The sequence below is a fragment of the Lagopus muta genome, chromosome 1 (genome assembly GCF_023343835.1).
Source record: "Lagopus muta isolate bLagMut1 chromosome 1, bLagMut1 primary, whole genome shotgun sequence".
In the NCBI taxonomy this organism is placed as follows: domain Eukaryota; kingdom Metazoa; phylum Chordata; class Aves; order Galliformes; family Phasianidae; genus Lagopus; species Lagopus muta.
The window spans coordinates 146516441-146544038 of NC_064433.1; the positions used below are offsets into that span (position 1 = coordinate 146516441).

A 27598-nucleotide genomic window follows, 5' to 3' on the forward strand; every position below is an offset into this window, starting at 1 on the left:
TAAAGGAAGCACATAGGGAGAATCTGTGCAGTCTCCAGTCTAGCAATTTAATTATGTTGCTTTCACCTCCATTTCACAATATCTTCCTATATGGCATCCTGTTGAACACTGTACTTTCATATTTAGACACATTCTTGACTAGGTTACTTACTAAGCAGTATGGCTACGTAAGCGCATTCATGTTTCTTCTTCATAAATCATAGAATGGCTTAGGTTGGAAGGAACCTTTAAAGATCATCTAGTTTCAGCATCCTGGCTGTGGACACATTTGCCAACCTCTAGATCAGGCTTCCCATCCAACTTGACCTTGAACACCTGCAGGGATGGGGCATGCACAATTCTTGGCAAACAGTTCTAGTGCCTCATGTACTTCTAGTACCTCATTTTGCCTGATATCTAACCTAAATCTCCCTTCTTTTAGTTTAAAGCCATCTCCCCTTGTCATATCACTATCAGACCATGTAAAACATCAGTCTCCATCCTGCTTATAAGATCCCTTCGAGTAATGGAAGGCCAAAATGAGGTCTTCTCACAGCCTTCTATTCTCCAGACTGAACAAGTCCAGCTCCCTCAGCCTATCTTAACAGGAGAGGTGCTCCAGATCCCTGATCATTTCTGTGGCCCTCCTCTGAACCTGCTTCACCCACTTCACATCTTTCTTGTGCTGGGGAGCCCAGGCCTGAATGTAGCACTACAGATACTCTAGAAGGGGTCTCATCAGAGCAGAGTAAAGAGGGACAATCACTTCCCCTGCCTTGCTGGCCAGCCCTCCTTTGATGAAGCCCAGGACACAACTGGCATTCTAGACTGCAAGCATACACTGCTGGCTCATGTCCAGCTTGCTATCCACCAGTACTCTGAAGTTGTTCTCCATGGGCTACTCTCGATGAGTTCTTTCCCTAGGCTGTATACATACCTGAGACTGCCACTACCCAAGTGAAATACCTTGCATTTGGCATTGTTGAATCTCATTATGTTCACGTGGGCCCACTTTTCAAGCCTGTCCAGGTCCCTCTGGATGCATCCCTTCCTTATATTGTGCAACTGCACACTCTCAATTGCAACACTCGGCTTGGTGACATCAGGAAACTTGCTGAGGGTACACTTGATCCCACTGTCTTATGTCACTGATAAAGCTATTGAGGAGCACTGGTCACAGCATTGACTCCTGGAGACACCACTTAGCATTAGCCTCGACCTGGACAAAGAGATGTAAGCCTGCATGCTGATATGTTACCACTGCGAACACTGCAGTGAAAGGATCCCTAAGATTTTTTACAATTCAAATATTATTTAAATAATACTTGATATATAATAGTGTATGTAACATAATAACAGCTGTTGTATTAAACTGCCATGACTAGAAATGATAAATAATTTGCTTTTAGAAATATGAAATGCTTCAGAACATTACTGCATGGAAGGGCATGGAACATTACTGCATTGTAAAATCTCACTAAAGATATTATTTGAAAAATATCTTGTATTTCAAATTTCAATGTAATTAGACTGCATTTATTTCATAAGAACCTTAGTGAGGCACTAATACAAAAATCTTTTGTCTGGCGTAATCTGCAATAATTCACAGTTATTATTTTATGTTAGGATTATTTTTGAAGAATGCAGCAAATTCTTTTCCTAAGTAAAAATGTCAAGCCATACTATACAAAAAGTGATGGATTTTTTGCTTCCACTGTTGTATGTCATGAACTATGAAAAAGTGGCCCTGAACTCTCTGGAAAAACCCCTAAGAGGCATCAGATCTCTAATACTAAATTCTGGAGTATATACAGTATACATATATGTATAATTATTTTTTGAGGCTATGTAAAATGAATATCAAACACTCCAGAATGAAGGTATTATGATGACAGAATTCACAATAATTCTATGAGTTTGGTCACCATTCTTTCTCTCCTCTATCCTTCAGCTGCCTTCTGAGAATTTATACAGCTATTAAACACAGCTTGAATCATGCTTTTCAGTTTAGAAGACCACACATTTTGTAAAATACTACCAACTTATTAAAAATAAATTAAACCAGTGTTTGAACCCTTCCATTATAACCCCTACTGTGCATAACCAAGGATTCAAATGTTTCTACAACAAACACTACAGAAAACTATATATTTGCTCAAGCAGGCAGAAGGAAAAAACAGATCATTTATTTAGAGGTAATCAAAATATATATTTTACTGTGTTTAAATAAATCCAAATAAATCAAATAAATTATATCTTGAAATTTCATGACTCTTATCTAAGCAAATGTTGAAAACTGATATTACAGTTATTAAAGCAGGAATGTTTTTATGTGTATACTTCATGACAAAATAGAGAACAAAACCCACAAATAATTTAAGCAAAGGAATTATATGCCATTTATTTTTTTCCCTTGATATCAGATTTGGGTATCCTAAAAGCAAGTGACAGAGGAATCAGATATTAAATAAACTACATAGTTTTTATACAATCTACCATCAAATCAATATTATTCCTTCTTTTACCTTTTGTCTTCCTCTGAAATAGTTTAGATTCCTGCTCTAAATCTTAAATTCATTAACCTAACCAAAAACAGTATTCAAGGTTTCTCAAAACATGACGACAAAAAGTTATATCGAAAACTAGTAAAGAGACAAATGTCATTATTTTATCATTGAATTATTTGTTGCTGACAGAAACAGAAATACCTTTTGTTTTCCACATTGATGGAGATAAAGATTCTCATGAGACCCCCTCATTCTTGTAACCAAAATATGATGTTAATGATGTTTCTTTTAGGGTTGGTGGTGGTAATACTGATGGTTTTGATGATAAAACTAATGGTTGATGATTAGATATAAAATATATCCTGACACCAGCACTTTCCCAAATGCAAATTGATAAATTGTAATGAAAAAATTCTCCTGAATTCAGAGAGGAGCTTTGGAGTCATGTATTCATACAGATTAGATGCCCTGAATCTGCATTACAGCCCAGGTGCCACATGCTGGTGAGAACTTCCAAGCATCCCTACTGGGGTAGCCGCAGTTCAAAACAAAAATATTTTAGATTTTAGGTTTGGTTTTTTTTTCAGTGGAAAAGGGAAGTCCTACCTGATCACCCTACTGGCCTTCTATAGTGGTGGAATTGCTTTAGTGAATAAGGGAAGAGCTGCTGACGTCATCCATCTGGATTTAATAGAGTCTTTTGACACAGTCCTTTAATACAGTTCTCCATAAGATCCTTTAATTGGGAGTATATGGATTTGATGGCTGGACTGTCTGATGAACAAGGAATTGGTTGCAAGATTTTAACCAGAGTGGTAGTCAATGGCTAAAAGTCCAGATGGGGATCAGCATCCTTCAGGAGTCTGTACTAGGACTCTAATTCTTCATCAAACGCATCAGTAATGGGATTGAGTGCACTCTCAGCAAGTTTGTGGATGACATCAAACTATGAAGAGAGGTGAAAATGCCTGAAGGACAGGATGTCATTCGAAGAGATCCAGATAGGCTTCAGCAGTGGGCCCAGGTGAACCTCATGAGATTCAACAAAGCCAAGTGCAAGGTCTTACATCTGGGTCACAGCAATGCTCATTATCAATACAAGCTAGAGAATGAAAGGATTGAGCATCCTTCCATAAAGGATCTGGGGAAACTGGTGGATGGAAAGCTGGACATGAGCCAGCAATATGCTCTCACAGTCCAGAAAGCCAACCGTATCCTGGGCTGCATCAAAGTAAGTGTGGTCAGCAGGGAAAGGAAGTGATCCTTCCCCTCTACTCTGCGCTGGTGAGAGCTCACCTGGAGTACTAAATCCAGATGTAGAGTCCTCAGTACAGGAGAGACACAGACCTGTTGGAGCATATCCATAAGAGAGCCACAAAAATTATCCAAAGGATGAAACACCTCCTCTATGAGGACCGACTGAGAGAGCTGGGGCTGTTCATCCTGGAGAATAGAAGACTCTGGGGAGACCTAAGAGCAGCCTTTCGGTATCTAAAGGAAGGCTAGAAGAAGGAAGGTGACAAACTCTTTAGCAGGGTCTGTTTTGATTGGACAAGTGGAAATGGTTTCAAACTATAAGAGAGGAGACTCAGATTGAATCTAAGAAAAAAAGTTTTTCATGATAAAGGCAGTGAAACACTGGAACATGTTGCCCAGAGAAATGGTGGAAGATCCACCCTTGGAGACATTCAAGGCCAGGCAAGATGGGGCCCTGGGCTCCCTGATCTAGCTGTAGGTGTCCCTGCTCATGAAGGGGAGTTGGGTTAGATAACCTTTAAAGGTCCCTTCCAACTCTATAGTTCTATGATCTATGAAGGTCAATGCAAAACTGTGAAGATAATTTTTTTAAATCATATTTTTAAATTTTCACTTTCATTAGAAATCATCTACCTATAAATATCTCTATCAATTACTTATCTCTTAAGTTGACTTAGTATATGAATAATTCTGGTTAGTTTGTCTTATAATGCTATTGGAATTACAATTTTATGAGTTCATTGGAAGACTGAGCATTCACAGCTCTGGGGCAGGCACTGCCAAATTTGCCAGTTGTTAGGAAGTGCATATTTATAATTGCTTTTCTTTAAGCATCTGTTGCTGATCCTCGTTGGCAATAGCACATTAGGCAAAGCATTAAAAGCCACAATGGGCTATTCACACATTTCAAGTTGCTCAGGCAAATCTTTTGCGTAGGTGCTTTTGCAAGTAGTGCTTTTAACTATAATTTTAGTTCTGCCTCGTTATAAAGTAAGAACTATCTCAAAAAAAAAACAAACAAACAAACAAAAAAAAAAACTAAGAGGAATTAATTATATTTCTTTATATCACCATTAATCTGGTTTTCTTGGCTAAGAAATGATACAGAATTGTACTTTTGTTTCAGAATACTTAAGAATAGACAGAGAAAATTATTTTCCCCAGCCTAAGAGCTGTGCCAAAGCTAAACATTTGATGATAGATGCTTATTATAATCACTTTCTAACAGCTTGCTCAGCAATTAAAATCAATCATGCTGTTTAGTTCCTCCTAATTTGGAAACTTTTGAAATATATTTCACAAGAAATTATTCCTCCCAAACTTGATTAGCTGTTTTTAATAATCTCCATTACTTTTCAGTCCTTCAACACGTGTAATTTTACTATTTCCTTCTCTCACATCTATTTTTGATTCAGTAGAATCACAGATCTCGAGATGTAAAATACACATATAGATTTCCTCTGTGGATATTTAATTCGTCCCTGTTCACATTCCATCTATGTGCTCTAGACAATCAAAGATGTATAAATGTCAGTTAAACCACTCTCCTCTCCTCTCCCTCTCCTCTCCCTCTCCTCTCCAGTTGCACAATTCCTATTAGTTTAGCCTTACAGATAAGTTATAACTGAAATGCTGAACTTCTTCACACAATTATTTTCATGCTTTGGTATGAATAACTTACCAATTATAATTTTTCTACTGACCCTCATGAAACTTATAACACTAAAGTCTGGGTACATCATCACAGATTCAGTTATGCCTTTAAAAGAGACATTTTCATGACTGGCCATTGTAGTCACACAGCTGTCTAAAATAGTGGAAAGGCTGAAAGTAGAAGGAATCTATTCCTCTTTGAAGTCTCATCCCTCATTCTCCAATGAAATGGACCTTGTAGGAATAGTCTTGCTCCTGAAAGTCTTGTCAACTACAAATCTTGCCTGACTTGTTTAGGGATTCTTAGTTTTGATAAAAATGTGAGCCTATAATATGTAATAGGCTAGACTCAAAATAAATTCTATTTTCAGAATCAAGGACAACACAGTCATGACACGGTTATTAAAAAAATCACCAAAAAAAATTAAAAGTCTTGAAGCAAAATGGAATTATGAGAAGCACGTGAAATGTAAACCGTTAGGCAAGCTTTCATTGCAACAATATTTTCTTTTCCATTTTTCTGACCTTTTCTTATCCAGACTAGATAATCTCTAGGTGGTATGAAATATGGTGAGAGCCATAAGATTTAATTGGAATATGATACTGCAGCTGTTAAAATCCTAACTTCCTTCCTTTGTAAAAATGCAATGTAAAGAAGAAAGAAGAGCAACAAAGATTTTTTAAAAACATATCTATCTTCTGTTTCCAGTTCTTGTTCCTGCTTCAAGATAGAAAAACAGACACAGCAAGCATTTAGCAATCTCTTCAGGTGCTGCTGCACTTGTATAAGCATTATGTAGCCTATGACATTGCTTTCTCGTGTCAGATGCAAAACTTCAGTCAACAACAGCTATGGTAGGAGATTTTCAAATAGAATGTTAAAACAGAGATGAATAATGTTGAAACAAACAAAATTCATTTACATTTAGTTAATTTGTACACTGTATGATTTTCCATCCTCTCCCTCATGGCTAGGAATGCTGCATGGATGAACTCACCAATATCTTTATTACTCTACTAGATGAGAGGGAAGGATTAAAACAAGAAAAGCAAACAAGAAAACTCAGGTTTTCTTTAGTATTTACAGAGGAAAGCAGCCATGTCTGCTCAGGTCATTATTGCTTCTAAAATGTCACTGTATCCTGGAATCATTACAACAGAAGTTGAATAACAAAGGATTTAGATAATACTAGAATCAGAATCAAAAGGCTGAAGGAGATCTTAGGTTATCCAATTCACCTTTGCATCTCCATGGAAAAAAATGGCTCTAGCTCAGTTATTAGTCAGTGCCTTTTCTGCCTGTTCTTAAACATCCTCCTGCAGGAAAAAGCCCCTTAACTACATACTTCTGTCCCTCATTGTCCTCATCACTAGAAGATCTGTTTAATCTTAGTATATTTTAAATGTTTGCTATATATTCTAGCCATTATCTGTTTCTCTAGAAACAGAGAATAGATATTTTCCTCCCTCTTAGCAACAGCCTGTTTGCACTTTGGATTTTCCCCATCAACTCTTTCTTTTCCATGTTAAACAAATCTAGATCTTTCACTTTTTTTTTTTTTTTTTTTTTTTTTTGTGTGTGTGTGTGTGTGTGTGTGTGTGTGTGTGTTAAGCTGAGTTTTCTAGATTCTCAATTGCTCTCACAATGCTTTTGGAAGTATTCCTCAAGTATTTCACAATTTTCCTAAAAATGCTGTACCTGGGCTCATACTCAGTTTCATCAAGATTGTTTTGGAAGGCTTGCCCCCAGTTTTTATATTGTATTTTGTATTTGCATTCATTTAGTCTCTTGAACATTGGGTAGGATCATTGCCTGTAGTCCAAGTTCCCATTGTTTGATATCTTCATTTCCCTACAAAATGCCCCTGAACATCACCACTTCCAATGCTACTCATCTCCCATCAGATCCCTTCCCTATCTGATTGATTCATTAATCCATTTCAACCATCATTTTTCAGCATAATCTGTGGGGCAGGAGTTCTTCTTGCCCAAACATATTCCCCTTGTGTTTAAATTCACAGAATTTGAGTGTGTTGAATGTACTTTTGAGACTAACTTTCATTAAGTCCCATCACTAAACTGTGTCCCTTGGTGCCATGTTCATGTATCTTTTAAAATACTTCTACTGATGGGGACCCCATCACTTTCCTGAGTAGCCATGTGCAAAATTTGATCACTCTCATGTCCAATATAAACCTAACCTGAAACTGTTTCCTCACATCTGATCTCTTGTCACCAGAAAAAAAAAAGAGAGCACCTATCAGATCATTGTAGAGAGCAATAAAGTCTCCCTCAATCTCTTCCAGACTAAACAACCCCAGCTCCCTCAGCCACTCCTTATATGTCTTGTTTTTCAGTCCCCTCACCAGCAATGTCCTTTCTGTAGTGAGAGGCCTAAAACTGGACACAATACTCAATGGGCCATCTCAGTAGTGATGCAAACTATACACATATCCAAGCCATGAGCAGCTAGAAAAATATTGTGAGAAATGGTGACAGAAGCTTTACTAAAATCCACATAGACAATATTCACACTCTTTCCCCCATTTTCTCAGCAGGTCATTTTGCCATAAGAGATGAGGTCATAGAGGGAGACCACATGACTCAGGCACAGAATCACAGAATCACCAAGACTGGAAAAGACCTACAGGATGATCCAGTCCTACTATCCACCTATCACCAATAGTACCCACTAAACTATGTCCCTCAACACAGTGTCCAAACGTTCTTTGAACACCTCCAGGTTCAGTGACTCCACCACCTCCCTTAGGCAGCCCATTCCAGTGCCTGACCACTCTTTCAGAAAAGTAGTATTTTCTAATGTCCAGCCTGAATCTCCCCTGGCACAGCTTGAAGCCATTCCCTGTAGTCCTATCACTAGTTATACAAGAAAAGAGGCCGACCCCCAGCTCACTACAACCTCCCTTCAGGTAGTTATAGAGAGCAATAAGGTCTCCCCTGAGCCTCCTCCAGACTGAACGATCCCAGCTCCTTCAGCCACTCCTCATAAGGCCTGTGCTCCAGACCCCTCACTAGCTTTGCTGCCCTTCTTTGAACCCACTCCAGGGCCTCAATGTCTTTCTTGTAGTGAGGAGCCCAAAACTGGACACCATACTTGAGGTGTGGTCTCACCAATGCTGAATACAGGGGGACAATCACTTCCCTGCTCCTGCTGGCAACACCGTTCCTGATGCAAGCCAGGATGCCCTTGGCCTTCTTAGCCACCTGGGCACACTGCTGATTCATGTTCAGCAGAGCATCAATCAATACCCCCAGGTTCATTATAGATATAATTTCTGTGAAAGTCCATCTGACATCTAGCATCCTATAAGTTGTGAAACATTCTGATTTCAAACATAGTCATCCAAGAGCATAGTAGTTAATCTTTTCTCTCTTTTTTTTGCCATTGCTACTGCCATTGCCATTGCCAGCAAGAGCATATGTGAAATAACACACGTGTTTCACCTTTAAAATATTTTATCTTAATGTTTTAACTTAGAGCCTTCTCCTGAGAAACCACATATATAAAGAAACTGATTCATTCTTCAGAGCAAAAGAAAAATTTAAGCAAATATCTTTAGATCCTTACCACAAACTCTGCGTTAAAAGAAGTACTGTATAAAGATCACACACAGTAAAAGCTAATTTTTTTTCCACATTTTGTAAATGTGAGTCAATCTTCTTCTAACCAGAGTATGGTTAAGCTCCATAAATTTAAAAGAGAAATATCTGAGGAGCAGTAAGACACAGATTTTTTTTACTGTTCTCAGATGAAGCCTAAGGAGCCCATTCTGACTTGTTTTTCTGTCTGGTTTTGACACATACTCTGGGAAACAATGCACTGGATTCCACATGGAAGCTATTTCAGGAAATGAAAAATACAGAAATGAAAAGAAACGAAAAGGAAGGGAAAGAAAGGAAGGAAGGAAGGAAGGAAGGAAGGAAGGAAGGAAGGAAGGAAGGAAGGAGGAAGACAAAACAGAGTGGAAAAGGTACCTTTTTACAACATCTTCTCCATCCCAACATGGCAGACCATCAACAGCTGCCAACTTATTACCACACAGCTGATCAGCCAGGCCACCATAAAAGGCTCTGTAGAGGCAAAGGTGGGTGATAAATTCTCTGCATAGAGGAAAATGGAAGCAATTGACAGTGTCAATCAACAGTATTATGCGCTACTGCAGTTGTGCATTTCTACAAGAAGATACAGAATGTGCTTTTTCTAATATTGTCTCTTGCTTCCAATGATTTTTTAGCCAATTTTCTGTTACCTAAGTTTGATTCCCTCAGATACATTTCAGTAGTTAACAGCGTTGATACTTGCATTTGTGAAAATTAAACAAAACAATTTGTTCATGCTCTGGAACAGGAATTATTTTCCTCCACTCTGAAATTTTCTTGTATAGTTCTAATACAGCTTGCACTGATACACTCACAGAAGTGTACTTTTTTTTTTTTTTTTTTTTTTTTTTTTTTTTTTAAAGCATAGCAAATTAAAAAAAAATAGGTGGTTACTGTCATCTGTTTTTCAGCACTATCGATCTGTCACAATCCAGTTTTACATGTAATAGAGAGAGTACTGATTAGAGTTATGGAGCAATTCAAGATTTAGGTAAGATGAGTTTAAGATGTAGACATTAAATATTTAGAAGATATTTAAATTACTGTCTGAAGAATGACATTAATTTTATCACCCTATGCTGCTAAGTTATAAATTATGTATTGCTATTTTGAATAATTGCCAAGATGCCCAGAGCTTATGGTAAGTTTTTATACTGAAATCAAAACAAATTAGTGTTGTTTTTTTTTTTACTTAGTATATTTGTAACTGAATTGTGATATTTATGTTTATAATTTGTTTGCTTATTTATTGAAAATCTCTTCCTGGGAGACCAATTCCTGCTGTGAAAAATTAAAATACTTATTTATTCTGGTTTAGAATATCACAGTATACTGAGTTATCTATGACCCACAGGCACAAAGGAGAGTGGTGCCAACAAATTCTGTACTCTGTTCTATACTCTCTCAGTACTCTGTTCTGTACTCTCTCTGTCATTTTTGACTGCATAATAAAAAAACTGCGTATGTGCAACATATTTAAAATACATAAATATGATTCATCTGTGCTCCTCCAACCATGGATAGTTACAACCTGTACTTTTCTGTACTCAAAGTTGCATTTTCCATTTAACATTATGACTGCTTTTAACTATGTGTTGGGCTTATGTTCTGGATGAAAATTAGGGATTAGAGTCTTCTCACAGAAAATAGCTGGAATTTCTTTTGTACAATCAACCAATCCAATCAACTCTGTACAGAAATGGAAATAAATTAGCTGCTATAATATCTTATGACAAACTGCATTCTAACAGAAAAGTCAATTATGCAGTTTATTAGCAAACACACCCTGAAGAAAAGATGAAGTTAATATATAAGTAATAACTGATTTCAACCCCTGTAGATGTCTGGCTAAAGTAGTTAGAAGGGCAGATGGTCTGAATGTGAATTTTCACATCATCGTCTAGATCAGACAGCATGTAATTACAGGCAGTTGAGCACAAATATGCAATTATACTCAGTGGAAGCTACTAATATTTCTCATCTATTTATTTGGAAATGTTCTTTTTTGTTTGTTTGCTTACAGTTTCACTCTCCTTGCTAAAACCTAGCTAGGTTTTGGAGGAGAAAACATTGCATATTTTTAATATTGTATGTTATTCCGTAAGGTTCATCTGACAATTCCTACAGTCAGAAGCAAAGTGGAATTTTTTTTCCTTCATGTACCACACAGTGTTAGAAATTATCTGCTTGGGATGCTGAAGTTTAAACTGTCTGATAGTGAAAATAATTTAGGAAAAGGTCAGACAGTGATAGTCCAACACATACTTCAAAATATAAATTTTCATCTGCAGCTGGACATGAAGAAATTAGTGAACATTTCATGGAGTCCTTCCGTTCATCTCCTTTTCTTACAGTCATTGTCATTGATCAAGTCTGCACCATTTGGGAGAAACCTGTTCTTTCCTGCTGAACTTGTGAATGTGGCTGGGAGATATACAGCATGTAAATAAAGTGGTTGCATGGGAGAACTGTGCTTCCTTAAAAGCAAGCTGTAAGCAATTGCTGAAGTTGCTCTTCTCCTTGAGGAATTGTTGGAGTTGAGGAGTTGCCATGGGAATATAAAGAAAAACATGAAGTGATTATGACAAATAAGGAAGGAGATGATCCAGGAGGTAGCAAGTGAAGGTGAAGTGAACTATATAGTTGCTAATCTGAAATATGTGCCAGTGGATTTTGAAATCACTTCCCCGTGCCCCTCCTCCCTTCCAGCTTCATTGTTTTTTACTGTCCGCTCCTCTGATGTCCCTTAAGTTCCCCCTGAGGTCAGCTCAGACACCACATTTTTACATCATGGAACAGTCCCAGATGAAGTCAGATGTTAGAATACAATTTTATATTTTCAGTGTGCTAGCAACGGGTAAACATCAACCGCTTAGCCACAAAAAAAGTGCCTGTGGAATAGATATTGACTGATGAAATTCTGTGCCAGTCAAAGCAAACTTCTCTTTTGCATCTCTTTCCCTTCATTATTTCATGCCATTCCTTTGAATATAATCTATTCTGTTGTAAAATTAATGGCTTACTTGATTCTTTCTTTCTGGCTGTAAAACTAATGTCTTACTTTCTTCTGCTGGCAAGGGTTTCCTCACTGTCTCTTGAGAACATCTTCAGCCCCTGGTTATATTTGTTCTGATCAAAAGAGCAGTGCAGAGACTGTGTAGGCTTCTTTACAAGTGGGCCACATACCTTGTTCACCTAAAAGGAAAACAGACATTTAAGAAATGAAAAATAAAAGTATTTTAAAAATATATGTTAAAGAACATATGTAAGATGTAATTTATTTATTTATTTATTTATTTATTTATTTATTTGGTATCTCTTTATTCTGTGTAAGTCCATTTTAACATGAAAATCTGTGGACACATCATGAAGATTAGCTAAGAAAAATATAATTAATTATCATAATTGTCAACACTGTGCCCACAGAGAAGGCAGGAAACACACAATTGTGTTTCATTTTGTTGTATAAGAAAAATATAAATGAAATCACTCCTTTTGAAGGAATATAAGATGAATAAGCAAGTTACAAAATGTGTTTTATTGATGGTGGCTGTCAAGAAAATGTACAGCTATGCAGACAGTAGCAGTAACCTCAAAGATCAAGACATGTAATGAACAGCAGCATATTTCCATTTTTCAGTAATAAACTCCAATCATATTTTTAAATATGCATTGAACTCTGTGATTTCTTACGGAGTTGATGAATTATTATGGCATGTTCAGCACAGTTACTCAGAGCATACAATGAACACTTAGCATGATGGAAACTTGCATTACAACTTTGGAAGATGTAAATTTAATGATCCGAGATGCATGTTTAATGATTCAGACCATAGACACTGAAAATGCTAACTGATTTTTTATGTCTGGTTTTCTGATCTACATTTCAATACATATGAATTCACATGAACTTTTAAATGTGATACTGAGCATTTTCTGCTATGAAGGATATCAATCCATGTTCATAGCTCATTATTCTTCCTAGTCACTGAAGAAAAGTAATTAATGCCATACCTACTTGTTAAATAAGAGATACTTCATGCTGAGGATCACATCAGGCAAGATATTAAGCAGACAAAACAGTACATATCTTGTTTGCATGCTCTACTGAAAAACTAATACTGTTTGTGATTTATTAAACTTTGATTTCAATACATAGTCAACCTCATTAAAAGAAAAAGGAAGACAGAAGAATTCAGGGCTGATTTAAAATAAAATGTCACTATCTTTTACTTTGACTGAAATGAACATATAAAGAAAACCAGAAGTTTTTATGGCCACAATGCCTGGTATGGACAAAGCCCATTTTATAGATTATATAGCTTCAAAATGCTATCTAATAACTGATTACATGGGCTGAGAGTGATAAGACAGTGGGGAATGGTTAGATACTAAGAAGTTGTTTTTCACTCAGAGGGTGGTGACACACTGGAACAAGTTGCCAAAGAGGTTGTGGATGCTCCATCCCTGAAGGCATTCAAGGCCAGGCTGGATGTGGCTCTGGGCAGCCTGATCTAGTTGTTGGTAACCCTTCCCATGGCAGGGGAGTTGAAACTAGATGATCTCTTTGATGTCTTTTTCAACCAAGACCATTCTATGAATCTATTATTCATTCTCTTTGAGTGAATGTCTCAAGAAATGCTTTGTGAATTTTGCATTCACTGATACATTTACAAGTAAACCTTAGTTTCAAATATAAAATCTTTCTTAAAAAGTAATCTTAATTTTTATTTATTTATTTATTTTTTTTTCCCCAAAAAGATCTGTATGGAAAATTCTGAAAACAGCATTAGTTAAATTGTGAAAAGTGCTTATAAGCACCACACACACACCTCTGCCATTACCAAAAAGTACACATTGTACTCATAATGCTAAGAGCTGTTCTGTTGGTATCAACATCTCTCACAGCTGGAAGTTACCTCAGTAACCTTTAACAAAGTCACTTACTTCTTTGGACATTGTTTCTGCAAGAGGAGCATGTACAAGCAGGATGAGCATGTACAAGCAGGTACTCTGATGATGTAATTGTCTATTATAATTCCCATATCTCTTATATTTAAAGCCTTGGAAACACTGCCTGCCTGTGTGGCTGACTAGTGTGGTGTCAGTTACTTCTTGTTAAGTGCAGCACACAGTATCATTCACCCATCTGTCTTTTTTTAAGTGCTCACCTTTGGCTGTCATTTTTGTGTCATATTCAAGACACTAACTGTACACGAGTGGCAAATGGACTTTAGCCTTCCTCACAGGCACAGTGTCTTCAGTGAGCTGCTGTTGTGTCCATGAAAAGGTCATACAGTATTACCTTGCCTTCAGGTGCCCACTGTGTCTGTGAACCAAATATTTCAAAACTGAAATGTCAGACTTTCATGTCCCAGTAGAAAGCTGATGATACACTAATAAATAAATAAATAAATCTAATAAAGTATAATAATGTCTATAATATTTAATAAATGTCTACTTATTTTGAAGATGTGTTCTTCAAGTCTCCAGAATGAGTACATGGCACAAGTATAAGGCCACTTAGTTTATTTCCACTGCTTTCAGGAAAACTATAACATCCATTTGACACGTTGTTTCAGTCTTTGGGCTGCAAAGTTAACCATCCAAGCAAAAAAAAAAAAAAAAAAAAAAAAAAATCACCCAAAATCATCCAGTGGTATTACTGTCATTCTTCAGAGACAAAGACAGGAATAACTTTGAGAGAAAGGGAGTGCATTCACTACATGAATGACCATTTTGCAGCAATATCTGATCAGAATGTATTCTTATCATCTGCCACTTCCACTGAAACATTTCCACCAAAGGAGCATTTCCTGACCTCAAAAAATAAAATAAAATAAAATAAAATTAAAATTTTAGAGTATAAAATGATTCTCAGAGGGAACTGAAAATACCCTGAGGAAAGTGAGACTGAAAAAACATGCCTCAAAATACTATTCAAAAGAGAATTACAAATCTTATTGAATTTCAGGAAGAGCTAAAAACTGCTGCAATATTTTAAAACAGACAAGCCCATGCAATTTACTAGTTGCTTTCTTTCCCCCTCCTTTGGTCAAATGTTCTCAAAAAATACTGAACCATATGTAAAGGCTTAAAAGGAAATCTCAGAAAATTATGGAACTCCTGATTTTCACAGTTCAGACAAACCTGTTGTCATTATACTTAGCATGCTGTTATTATGCACAATTTGTACGCCACAGTGTGATGACTGGGTTAATTAAAAGCTCTTATAATAACCATGCAGTTAAATTGCAATTAGTGCCACCCATGAACTTTATGGCAGTTTGACTTTGCGTGGTGCAATTCAGTAGAACATCTCTGGCTACACATCGTTGGGAAAACTTGAATATCATAAACATTTGCATTTAAAGAGGACGGGACAATGATGTGAGCATTGTATCAGTAACAGTGAGACACTGTTCTCTAGGTTGGTGCCTTCAATAGGGCAAATCAGTCACATTCTTCAAGACTTTTTACCACTTCAATAATGTTTATTTCTGACTTCATCATTTATACTGAAATTATCTCATTTCTTCATTGATTCTGAAATGTGATTATCACTCCTTTAATTTAAATTTAGATTTAAATCACTCATTTAATTTAAAGAGTGAAATAAAAGTAACATATGCAAAACTGGTAGCAAGCAGGAATTTGACTGAATGAGAGAAGATTGCTGAGTGAAAGCAATCACAAACAGTCCTGCAGAAGACAGAGGTGCTGTACGGGTAGATTTGGACTTGATAAGTATCATGACTGCCTACAAATATGAAGGAAGATTGAAAAAAGAAGGTATGCACACAAGCACACAAGTACGTATGTACATATGTGTGTGTGTGTGCAATTATGTATGCGTATATATCCATGGGTGAACACAGATATTCACAGAAATACTTTTTTCCATTGCATCCATATGCACAAGAAAAGAAAATAATTAGAGACAAAAAGATGAACAAATCTATCTGATCTAAATAATCTAAGATGCTAACACACATGAGCCTGGTATTCACTAGTGGCAGTGACACAGTACTAACACCATGGTACTGATAAAGATGATGTGCTGTCCCATTTAGGTTTATGTGTACAGCATTGGGACACAGAGAGGTGTTACAAGTACACTATATTAGGTACCAGAACTGGTCTATCTCCCAGATGCAGGAGTTCACACCAGCTCCAGGCCAGCAGAAAAGTTTGGCAGTGACAGTACTGAAACAAACTGAACGCACAGTGCTCTGGCATACTCCAAATCAGATAACACTAAGCAACAGTGATTAACTGTGCCATATCTTTAAACCATTCCACCATGCCAGAAATAGGCCTCAGGAATCCTGAGATCTGCTGCTCCAGTTTTGGTCACAGGCTGTTGCAAAATACTCTGAAAAGATGAGCATCTTCTAGTTGTGCACTGTGCCTGTAGTTTGCTTTCACTAGTTCTTATGTATGTACCTAGAATGAGAAGGAAGAAAACACTTCTGCATACAAAACCCCCATGGCTTAGACTCAGCTGTAGCAGGGAATCAGGACCAGGAGTCTGAAAATCGCCCTTTATTTGACACCTGATTTTTTCATGTCTGTGCACTTGTGTAAGTTTTTGTGAACATGTGTGTAAGGTTTTGATAAATATATATCCAGGATTTCCTGTTAATGTTTCCCATTCACTAGACTAGAACACAGTCTCTCAGACTGTAAGGTACTAGAGAGGTTGTAGCTCATTTATGAACATAAAACTAATTTTCTTTCATGCATATTTCAGTTACTGATCAGTCTGATGGCCTTCAGATGTAGCTATCAGAAATTTGCCACCATCCCTTGAATTCCCTTGAATACTGGTGAAAAAATGGACAGAAGTCCAACGGCTCTAAACAAAAGAAGATGGCAGAATGACTGTTTGAAAATATATTCTTTAAAAAAAAAAAAAAAAAAGCTATTAAGTGGGCTATAGTTGGTTCCCTGGGAATGAACAAGTGCATATGTTCCTTGAGAAACAGATTCTTGAAGTCACAAGTGTTTTCAGCAACTTCAAACTAGTCAAAATTTATCCAGAAACACAAGTCATCACGTCTACAACATTTCCTGATTCAGATTCAAAACTTGGAAAGAGATGTGTGATACTTTCAGGTAGATGGATGGCTGCATGTCAGTCAGAGAAGCTTAGTAAGAGCAGTACATCACATCCTGTTCTGCACCTCGTGCTGCCAGCCAGTCACTGCCTGCTGCAAGGGAAAGGAATGTTCTTCTTACCAGGCAGCTCTGAGCTTTGGCACTTTTTGATCCTTTAACAGGTAAAAATGAAGATTTCTCCAGGTCATATTAGCTTCTCCTTTTAACTTATCCAGCCAAGCTCCTGCAACATACGTCAAGATACCAGATTTGGTTTAATGCGATTTTCCTTCTTTCAGTAAAACCACAAGAGGGAGCACCAACATTTCAGCATTTCCAAAACTTGAGCACTCTTACATCTAACAGATGCTGGCTAAATATCATACTTCTAGTGCAGTGAAAAAACGTATTTTAATATGTGAGAGAGTGTAGAGGTGTATGAAATTTTAAAGGATTCCTTAAGTTCAAGTTCTTGAACACCAGGAAAAAAACCATTAATTAAAATAAGACTTTTTTTTTCTGCAGAACAGGAAAAGCACATTAATGAGACTGTTAGGAATGAACAGTGGAGCATTACTGGTATTTAAAACATAGGCAGATCATTGAGAAATACTGTATTGTTTTCTTTGTAAATCTTTTGTTCTTCATCTATGATTGTCTCTTTCTACACCATAGCCTTGGGGTTCTTTGCAAGACTTCTTAGACATCAGAACATTAAAGTTACAGCAGCAACTTAAAGTTTTGTTCATTTCACACATACATTTCATCATTTTACAGAATTTAAGAGAGAAGTCCAACACAGCTTAGACAGGGAAAGCATGAAGAGTCTAGAGAATTACAGACTGAAGTTGATAATTAGAAAGATGCTTGCACAGTTCTTTAAACATTCAATTTATAAACACCTGTAAATTTAAATGGACTTGGCTGCCATCTCTCCCAGTCCAAGTCTGCTTCAGTGGATGCCAAGATGTTTCATTTCTGTTCAGCGAAAACCCCACTGTGTAATTTGACTGACATATCAATGTTCTCTAGTGGCTAAAATATACTTTATAGCTCTTTATTTCTGTATGCCCTGAATATACACCTCTGACATAGAGGGCTGACGCTCTTCTTAAAGAAGGATATCAGCTTTCTTGCCTGATACTGGCAGAATTGTTCATTAAATCTAACTATGAGTCTACCTAGGGTCACCAAAAGCCTTTTCAGGCATGTTGCTCACTCACAACACAAAACATATTACAAGCTACAATGCATAATGAGTTTCTGAAAGCAAGACTAGTTGACTGTGTTTGCCTCCATGCACTTCATGCTTACATTTTGTGGAAGGTTGGCAAAATTGTAGAGGGGAGGGCATTTTTGAAAATAAGGTCTGTAACACAAGTACACGTTTACAGTAACAATCAGAATGTATTATTTCACTTAGTGTAAGATGCTGTCAACCATTCCTTATATAATTGGAGGTCCATGTTTTTACGATAATAAAGAATCTTAGGCCACCTGAAAAAAATGAAAAATGAGAAGAAAAAAACAAGAAACTATTAATGCAGGTAGCATTTCTGAGAGTCTAGTATTTCTTCCCCCATTCCAGATTACTTAGGAGATTAGTTATTTTCCTTCTGGTATTAAGTGTTTCAATGTCTTTTCAACCTCATCTTTGAACCTGGATAAACCAGTTTTCTGTGAAGAACTTTTATGTGTACAAGACTGTCACTTCTTCACACACACATACATATTATGTAAAGTACCAAATTTATCTAAAAAAATAATCTGCTTTAAAACTTCTGGATTTGCACTCATTGTTTTTCTCTTCCAAAACAAAACTCCCATTAAAGAGCCAACTGAGAAACAGAAGTGTGCTGTCCTCCACTTCTTCCTCTAAAAAGAAGTGTGCTCCATTTCTTTTTCAGAATAAAAGAGTAGAGAAAAAAAAAGAAAATAAGACAGCCTACAGAAAGTTCTCATTTTAATTCTTCCTTTACACTTGTTTATGCATCCTACTTGCCTTGTGGAAAGGAGTGCAAAGCCTCTTTTCTTTTTCTGCAGACACAAAGAACTGGATACAAACATTTTGGATGTGCATTTTGCCTAAATTTTCCCTAACTTCCTATCAAATGCTCCCTGCCTCACTGCCCTCCACACACACCCAACAAAGGAAAACAAAAACAAAAAAACAAAAAAAAACAAAAAAACCAACAACAACAAAAAAAAAACAACCAAACTTGCATTGATGTCTCTAATATTTCCCATATCTCAATTTTAATACGGAAGTGCAGAGAACTTAATGAACTAAGTCATTCAAACTGTGAAGTAAACTTGATTTAAGCACATTAAATAGGAATGCATAATATATACCAAGATACTTGGCAGTCTATACTGAATTTACCTTATGTAAAACTGCACTGTTCAGTGCTGCTTGCCAAGCCATGTCTGTGTTGACAGGAGCCATGGGTTGACATTGGCTGTCTAGCAGACCCACACCCAGCTGCTCTATCATTCCCTTTCCTTGAGTGGACAGGGTGACAAAATAAGATGGGAAAGTCCAAGGTTCAAGTAAAGACAGGGAAATCACTTATCAATTACCCTCACTGGCAAAACACAAAACTGGGTAATTAAAAATAGAGTAGGATAGTGACAGACATACAAAGTGCAAACTATAATCACCTTCCCTCCAGCTCCCTTCTTTCAAGGCTCAACTTCACTTCCATCTCTCCTATGGCAAGCAGCAGCACAGGCAACTGGCAAAGGGGCGCTGCAGTCAGTTAATAATGATTCTTCCATGCCTCTCCCTCCCCTGCTCCTCCCCTGCTCCAGCGTGGGTCCCCCATGAGCCACAGTTCCTGCCAGAAATCCTCCTCCTGGGACATGTATAAATCAACGTGGCAATTTGGCAAATAGATTGAAAATAGTACAGGGTGTTTCAAGAAGGTATGAGACACAAACTTGAGACTGGACTTGAATCTTTTCTCAAAGATAAGAAATAGATTTTTTCTCATTTCCGTAAATGAAAATCTACTGAAAGAAGTGGAAATGGCGCAGCTAGAAACAAGTATTGAAAGCTGTGCCACCATGCACTCAGATTCTGAGAACCAGAGAAATGAATGTAGCAATCTACAGCCATGGTTGCATGGTTTCATGTTCTAACACATTCTTGACAGACACAGGTGCATCCAGTGTTTGCCACGTCTGACACTGTATCATAAACTTTAAAATAAAGACACTACCAATATTATGTACAATATTCATTACTTTTATTTTCTAGTTTGCATTTGAGAAGTAATGCCCTGCTAAATGAAAAGACTGGATCATACACTAATACATATTTTTCTAAGATGCATAATGTATATATAGTACTTATGGATGTATTACTGCTTCTGCTAATATTTTACCCATGGCTGGAAATCTTTTTTCTATGCATTTACAGCAAAGAAACCAATTACAATGGAAAAAGAGACAGATTTTAAGCAGAGTTCTACAGTACAAAGTACACAATGGGGATTCTGACAAACAAGAGATAAGGGATAGGTTTACTACTGCTTTCATTTTAAATATTGTAGCACTATAAATGTCCATGCTGTTTTTTACGTATTTTGTCTTTATCTGGAAAACACTAGGCTTAGTTACAGAATCTGTAAAACAGCATGAGCATTTATAGTGGTAGTATATAGTGTGTTGTGTGTTACAGAAACAAATGAGATGATGCAAGAAAAAACAAATGGGAAAATGGAAAAGCAGTGTCCCAGGGAATGACCTATTTTGCATAAATTGAAATTATATAAACATAGTCTGTTACTCATACTTAATACAAAAGTCCTTAGACCAATGTCTGCCATTCCACACTCTTTGTTGATGATTATGAAGAAGTGTATATTTTCAAACTGGTTTATATTAGACATTTAGATTTATTAGAATTTAACTATGGTGTCCTCTGTATTTCACTTTATAGTTAGAAAAAACTTATGAATTGTCTATCATTTAGTCTATCAATATCACTAAACTTATATAACACCCTGCAAAACCTCCACACAAAAGTCCTATTTTAACTTATATTTTTATGTTCTCTGTTATTAATACTCATCTAAAAATGTCTCAGAAAATCAGTGCCTTAAAGTCGTTTTAAAATACATTATGTTTCAATATAGTAATCTCTAACAGTGCTTTATATTTTCACTTCATTTGTGCATATTTTTGCTTAACTTTTTTTATACAACCATACATTAAATATGTATCCTTTATACATATGTGTATTTACAATAGCATTTTCCACGAGTTTTCTCAGAGTTTTTGTAAAAACATTTGTCAAAGGCTACCACAGCACACTTTCAGGTTGCCTGGCATGGGGAAGATGTGAATTTCTTTTCTTGTAATGTATTTTCCTTTTAAAACTGACTTTCTGTAAAATTTGCATCAGAATTTTACATGCTCTGTTTGCACTTATTTTCCTGAATACATGCAGAAATGGACTGCAAATAATTTTGTACGTTGTTTTGCACTGTATTAGTATGCATAGGTTTCATGCAAAAATTATGAGTATGAGGAATTGTAACCTTGCCTAAGACACTAGCTTAAGCATCTAATTTCAGCAAGACCAAGAGCTGGGTCCTGCACTTTGGCCACAACAGCCCCAGGTACTGCTACAGGCTTGGAACAGAGTGGCTGGAAGACTGTGTGGGAGAAATGGACCTAGGGGTGTTGGTCAATGCTCCGTGGAACATGAACCAGCAGTATGCCCAGAAGGCCAAGAAGGTCACTGGCATCCTGGTTTGTAGCAGAAATAATGTCATCAGCAGGAGCAGGAAGGTGATTGTCGTCTTGTACTCAGCACTGGTGAGGTTCATGTTGAGTGTTGTATTCAGTTTTGGGCCCCTCACTGAAAATAAGACATTGAGGCCCTGGAGCATGTTCAGAGAAGAGCAACAAAGCTGTGAGGGATCTGGAGCACAAGTCTTACGAGGAGCAGCTGAGGGAGCTGTGATTGTTCAGTCTGGAGAAGAGGAGGCTCAGGGAACACCTTATTGCTCTCTACAACTACCTGAAGGGAGGTTGTGGCAATGCGGGAGTTGGCCTCTTCTTCCATATAACTAGTGATAGGATGAAAGGGAATGGAGTGAAGTTGCACCACGGGAGGTTCAGGTTGGATATTGAGAAAAATTTCTTCTCCAAAAGAGTAGTCAGGCACTGGAACAGGTTGCCCACAGAAGAGGTTGAGTCCCTGAAAGTGTTCAAAAAGCATCTAGATGTGTAAGAGACATGGTTTAGTGGGGAAATACTAGTGACAGGTGGATTCTTGGACTATATACCCTCGAAAGTCTTTTCTAACCTTGGTGATTCTATGATTCTGTGATTCTATGTTTCAAATTTCTTAAGATACAAACATTATTCTTGTCCTTACTCCACGTTCGCAGACCTCAGACCTCAGTAAATATAAGCTACTTAAATAAACAAAAAGGAAGGATAAAACCAGAAAAGATAGGGTCATCAAACTGTACTGTCATTAAAATAATCAGAAGGTATCAGAGGGAAATAGCACAGGCAGTGAAGTAAAAGGACAAGTGAAAAAAGTAGTTTATATCCTAAATAATCTCAAAAAAAATGAAGGAATAAGCTAAAGAAGATACTTCAGCTGCTGTATCTGTCAGATCACGTGGTCTCTAACCATGATCTGAAAAGCAGTAGTGTCTGCCCCCTTCCATGAGTGTAGTTTCCCCCGATGGAAGCAGCATCCTCCGGCCTGGCTGTGCAAACTGCTGCTGGCTACTCTGCCGATCCCCTGTTGCCAGCTGCCACCTTCCTGCCCTCCCTCACAGTGACAGATATTTTCTTACCAGCAACAGATTCTCCCTGGTTGATGCCAATGAGGTGCTTAAAAACAGCTACAACTTACCCCATCTGCAATGTACACCACATTCTTGATAAGCTATGGGATGTTGCTGACAGTGAAACTTGGCAAAGTCTAGTCTCCTCTACTGCTGCTGTAATGTAAGCCTGTAAAGAGCAGAAGGTTGACAGAATGGGGGGCACATTTTCCTCAGGATACCTATCCACTCTCCCCATCTTTGCTCACACACCCATTCTCCCTAATACTTTGCATCCTATTTCAGAAAAAAAAATAAAAAAGAAAAAAAAAATCCTTGTTTGGAGTTAAACACAACTGTTTTCCTTTCCAGAAGTAAGTGCAAGCAATGCCCCATACGTACTACATGGACATACATGCATACTTATATAGAAAGTATGATTTGACCATTCAATGACAGAAGTGTGCAATGAATCATTTGCCTCCCTGCAGTCACCCTGACTGCTACTTGCCACAGAGCTGAAGTATGTGAAGAGAAACTGAGCAGGGCCATCATAAGATACAGAGCTCTGCATCCAGTACTGACAGCAATTCTCCTTTCTGCCCATGCCAAATGCAACTGGAGACTTGCGTTACATGAGGCTCTCTTGTGCAGAGAGAGTGAGTGATCCCCAAACAAAATAGCCGTAGTCATGACAGAGGAGCAAGAGCTTGTGTAGAAGGAAGTCTAGGATATGAATGTGGTACAGTCTCTGCCCTCAGGCTGCTATTGTTTTACTACAGAACTCCTTCAGAAGGGGAAGGGATTCTGCCTGCACACCTGGAAGTGCTAGAACACACAGGAGCAAATGAATTGGAGAATCAGAGATAGATGCAGTCAACTGGAAGAGCCAGCTAGATATTTGTCTGACCTTACCTACTTCCAATCAGATAAAGCGCACCTAAACTGTATGCAATCAAGAAATTTATCTGCAGTTTAAATACAAACAATACTGATAATAAACCAAAACAGTCATAAATTATACAATTCTATGTAATCTGCTTAATGTGTAAAACAATATGTGATCAGGTTACTTTACAGTAACTGCTAGTTTTGCTATAGTACGTATGGGAAATTAGGCTGTGAAATTGTATTTTCATTTAATTAATTCTTTTAATTTCCTTTTGTTTTTAATGCTTTTATTTCTTCTTAGCTAGAGTTGAGATCAGTCTATGCCATTTCATAAAACCATTTGAACAACATTTTAATTATGTATATTTAGTTTACAAACAATAAAATCTTGAATATATCAATTCCAAATGACATTTGTCATTTAAATTAAAAGAATCAGAGGATCGACGTAACAAGAGAAAATGCATATTACTTCCTCTTAAAGATTTCAAAATCCAAAATTAAAAGCTGTTTGAATGATGCTAAAGACATGAAGCACAGTAACGAAATACAAAGAAGCAAAGTCAAAGCCTTTACAAATCTTGCAGCATTCTAATACATAGTCCTCAAAATCAGGGAATGATGGATTACTGATTCCTCCAGCAACAGTAAGTTACAGGTAAAACAGTCACTGTATTTAATAACAAATGTGTATCTCTTCTGCTTATGTACTTTAAGGTGCATTGAAGCATATGGAAGTAGTAATAGAAGATATTCATATGGCAGTCTTATTTAGACAGACTGAATTGTTTTACAGGAAATGTTTACTACTTTCCTCTTTTATTGTATTTGCCTGAATCTTTATTTTTAATGAAAATGCTTATCATTTTTCTTCTGTTCTTCTGCTCTGAATTTCCATTAGATGGTTAACTCTTGAGTTTTTCAAGCCAAAATCAAGTGTAGACATTAGTAAAGCTTGGAAGTACAGCCTAATATTTCTCTTGTGGTAAAATATTGTATCTCTGATTCTTTTCAAATCCACAACTACTTTTGATTAACTATACTATGTATTCTTAAAGGCATCTAATATAGAATTTCTCTTCAGGTGGGCTGAATATAGCTCTTTGTGATACCTACAACTTTGTTTTTGGGTAAGTGATGGATTTCAGATGTCTTTCATGATCTGATTTATGTAGCAGATTTATAATTAGCATTTTCAAATATCAAGACCTCTTAAAAATAGGGTAATGAAAATATTATTTCTAATATGTTAAAGTAGCTTCTGAACTTATTTCATGATTGACTAACTCACTGTAAGGAAGAAATCAAAATGCAGTAGGTAGGAAGCAATAGGCATAGTACTGACATGTTTAGAGGTATAAAAAAGTAAATAAATCAGATTTAGATACTAAAGCAGTGGATTCACAGAACAACTACTTCAAAAGACACTCACCTCTTGCATCTCTTTAAGTGCCTGAATCTAATAAACAACAAAAGTTACTAAGTATCTAGGTATGGTACTTCCCACAATTAGAAATACTATTATCAGGTCTTTCGTCAGTAGTCATGCATACTCTTCTTCCAAAATAAAACTGCAATTATACTATAGCTTGCAGGTATATGTTGTGTGCATATTTGAGATCATCAAAACATGTTTTTCATCACCTTCTTCCTATTCCTTTTTCAAATCTCTGGAATTAATTGGTTTAATGCACTTACACAGACAGTTCATTTTCTATAATGGTATTGAATAAGGTTGTGTGATTTTTCATCAGAGAAGCTTCAATAAAAAGTAGCTACATAAAGCAGACCCTAGCAGGAACAGAAAAAATTAGAATGCATTTCATTGATAATGTTTGTGAATAGCTCTTGTCATAGGAATAAGAAATTCAGCATGTCACTGTTGCAGCAGTTCGGGCTGTTTATGTGTTTATAACTAGTCATTCCAAGCAAAAATAATAAGGTAGAAAAGATATAAATATAGTCTATTAACTTCTTACTGCCAGCATCCTATAATACAAGAAAAATGTTGTTTTTTTTTTCTAGTATGAATGACATTTAAAAAACAAAAAAGAGAGCAAGACAAAAGTCTCTTTCAATACCATGTAATCATGCCTATTTTCAGAAGACACATAACTTTGAATTTCTTTCAGGATTAGACTAAAATGGGGGAAAAAAAAAAGACAAAACTTCAAAAAAATTGTCATTTTCATTATCTCGAACTATTTCAAAAGCTATCTGGTGCAAGTCCACAGAGGTTAGAACATCGTGAGCACACGCTGCTTTTAAAAACCCCATTCCAAACTTTTGTAGGCTTGGTATTACGTACAAAAATAAATGCAAGAATGTAGAAAATTTCATCGTAAGTTCATCACTTCCACATTAAGGAAATATCGGAATCTGTTACATAATTTTATTTTTTTCTGTTATGTTCCTGATTCCCACATCTTTGTATGCATATAGAGTTTTCCACGTCATGGTCGCATACTTAATTTTCCTCCAGATACCAAAAACCATGAGTGCCTAGAATATATAATGAACAACTAATCAATATTTCTTTTCATCTCTTTTATTCAGCATTAATCTCAAACAACATTGATCTTTTGGCATTCAAGAATGATATTTTAATGAAAAGTTTAATTTAGAGAAAAGATTTTAATTACAAAGCCTTGTTCTTTTGCTCTTTCATTTCCTGGTCCCATCCCCTCTTCCTTCAGCTCTTGCCTCAAACTCATTTCACCTTCCCTCAGGTCCTCCATGCTGCATTATCCAGTGCATGATAGCACAAGTCCTCATGCAGTGAAACAAAACCAGAGATAAGGCAGACTTCCCCCTGCACCAAGTAAACTTTCATCTGCCTAATCACCATTCACACAGAGAAAGGGGAAGGAAAAACATGTTGAACACGGTGCCAGAGCAGAACCTGCAACCCAGGTGAGACTGGTTCAAGCTGCCATCGAACCACACTGTGAGTGACAGAGAAACCTACCCTTCCATGGCATGGAACCCTGCTATTAAACCATGCATAAGGGGAACAAAACATGAGACTCTACCACTAACCTATACATGCCAGAAATGACAGAAGGATCCATCCAGACCAGAACTTCAGAAATCTCACTAAAAACTCTTTTTCCTTCTGCCTTATGACTGTGATGCAACATCTAACACAACAGAATGGAGGTAACACTGCAGAGATGGACCTGGGGGTCTTGATAAATGAAAAGCTTAATATGAGCCAGCAGTGTGCCCTTACAGCTCGGAAAGCAAATGGTATCCTGGACTCCATCAAAAGAGGGTGGCCAGCAGGGACAGGGAGGTCATTGTCCCCCTCTACTCTGCTCTTGTGACGCCTCACCTGAAGTACTGCATTCAAGTGTGGAGCCCCCAGTACAAGAAAGACAGAAAGCTGTTGGAGAGGGTCCAGAGGAGAGCCATGAAGATGATCAGGGGACTGAAGCACCTCCCCTATGAACACAGGCTGAGGAAGCTGGGCTTGTTCAGCCTGGAGAAAAGAAGGCTGCAGGGTGACCTCATTGCAGCATTTCAATACCTAAAGGGAGCCTACAAACAGGAGGGAAATCAACTCCTTGAAAGGGTAGATAATGGCAGGACAAGGGGAAATGGTTTTAAATTGAGGGAGGGAAGATTTAGGTTGGATGTCAGGGGGAAGTTCTTTACAGAGAGAGTGGTGAGGTGCTGGAACAGGCTGCCCAGAGAGGTTGTGGATGCCCCTTCCCTGGAGGTGTTCAAGCCCAGATTGTAACTGTAGACAATGTGGCACTGCTTTGCTGACCTAAGCAGAAAAGTGAATAGAAAGCT

General features: G+C 37.2%; 1 protein-coding gene across 1 annotated transcript in view; it reads right to left on the minus strand.

The window, feature by feature from the left end:
* GPC5 (glypican 5) overlaps positions 1-27598 on the minus strand; it is a gene marked incomplete at its 5' end in the record, with an annotated part of 595457 nt that overhangs the window by 490018 nt on the left and 77841 nt on the right. The window contains 2 exon segments of the mRNA XM_048963011.1: positions 9393-9518; positions 12079-12212. Of these exon segments, the coding sequence (XP_048818968.1) occupies positions 9393-9518; positions 12079-12212 (260 nt within the window).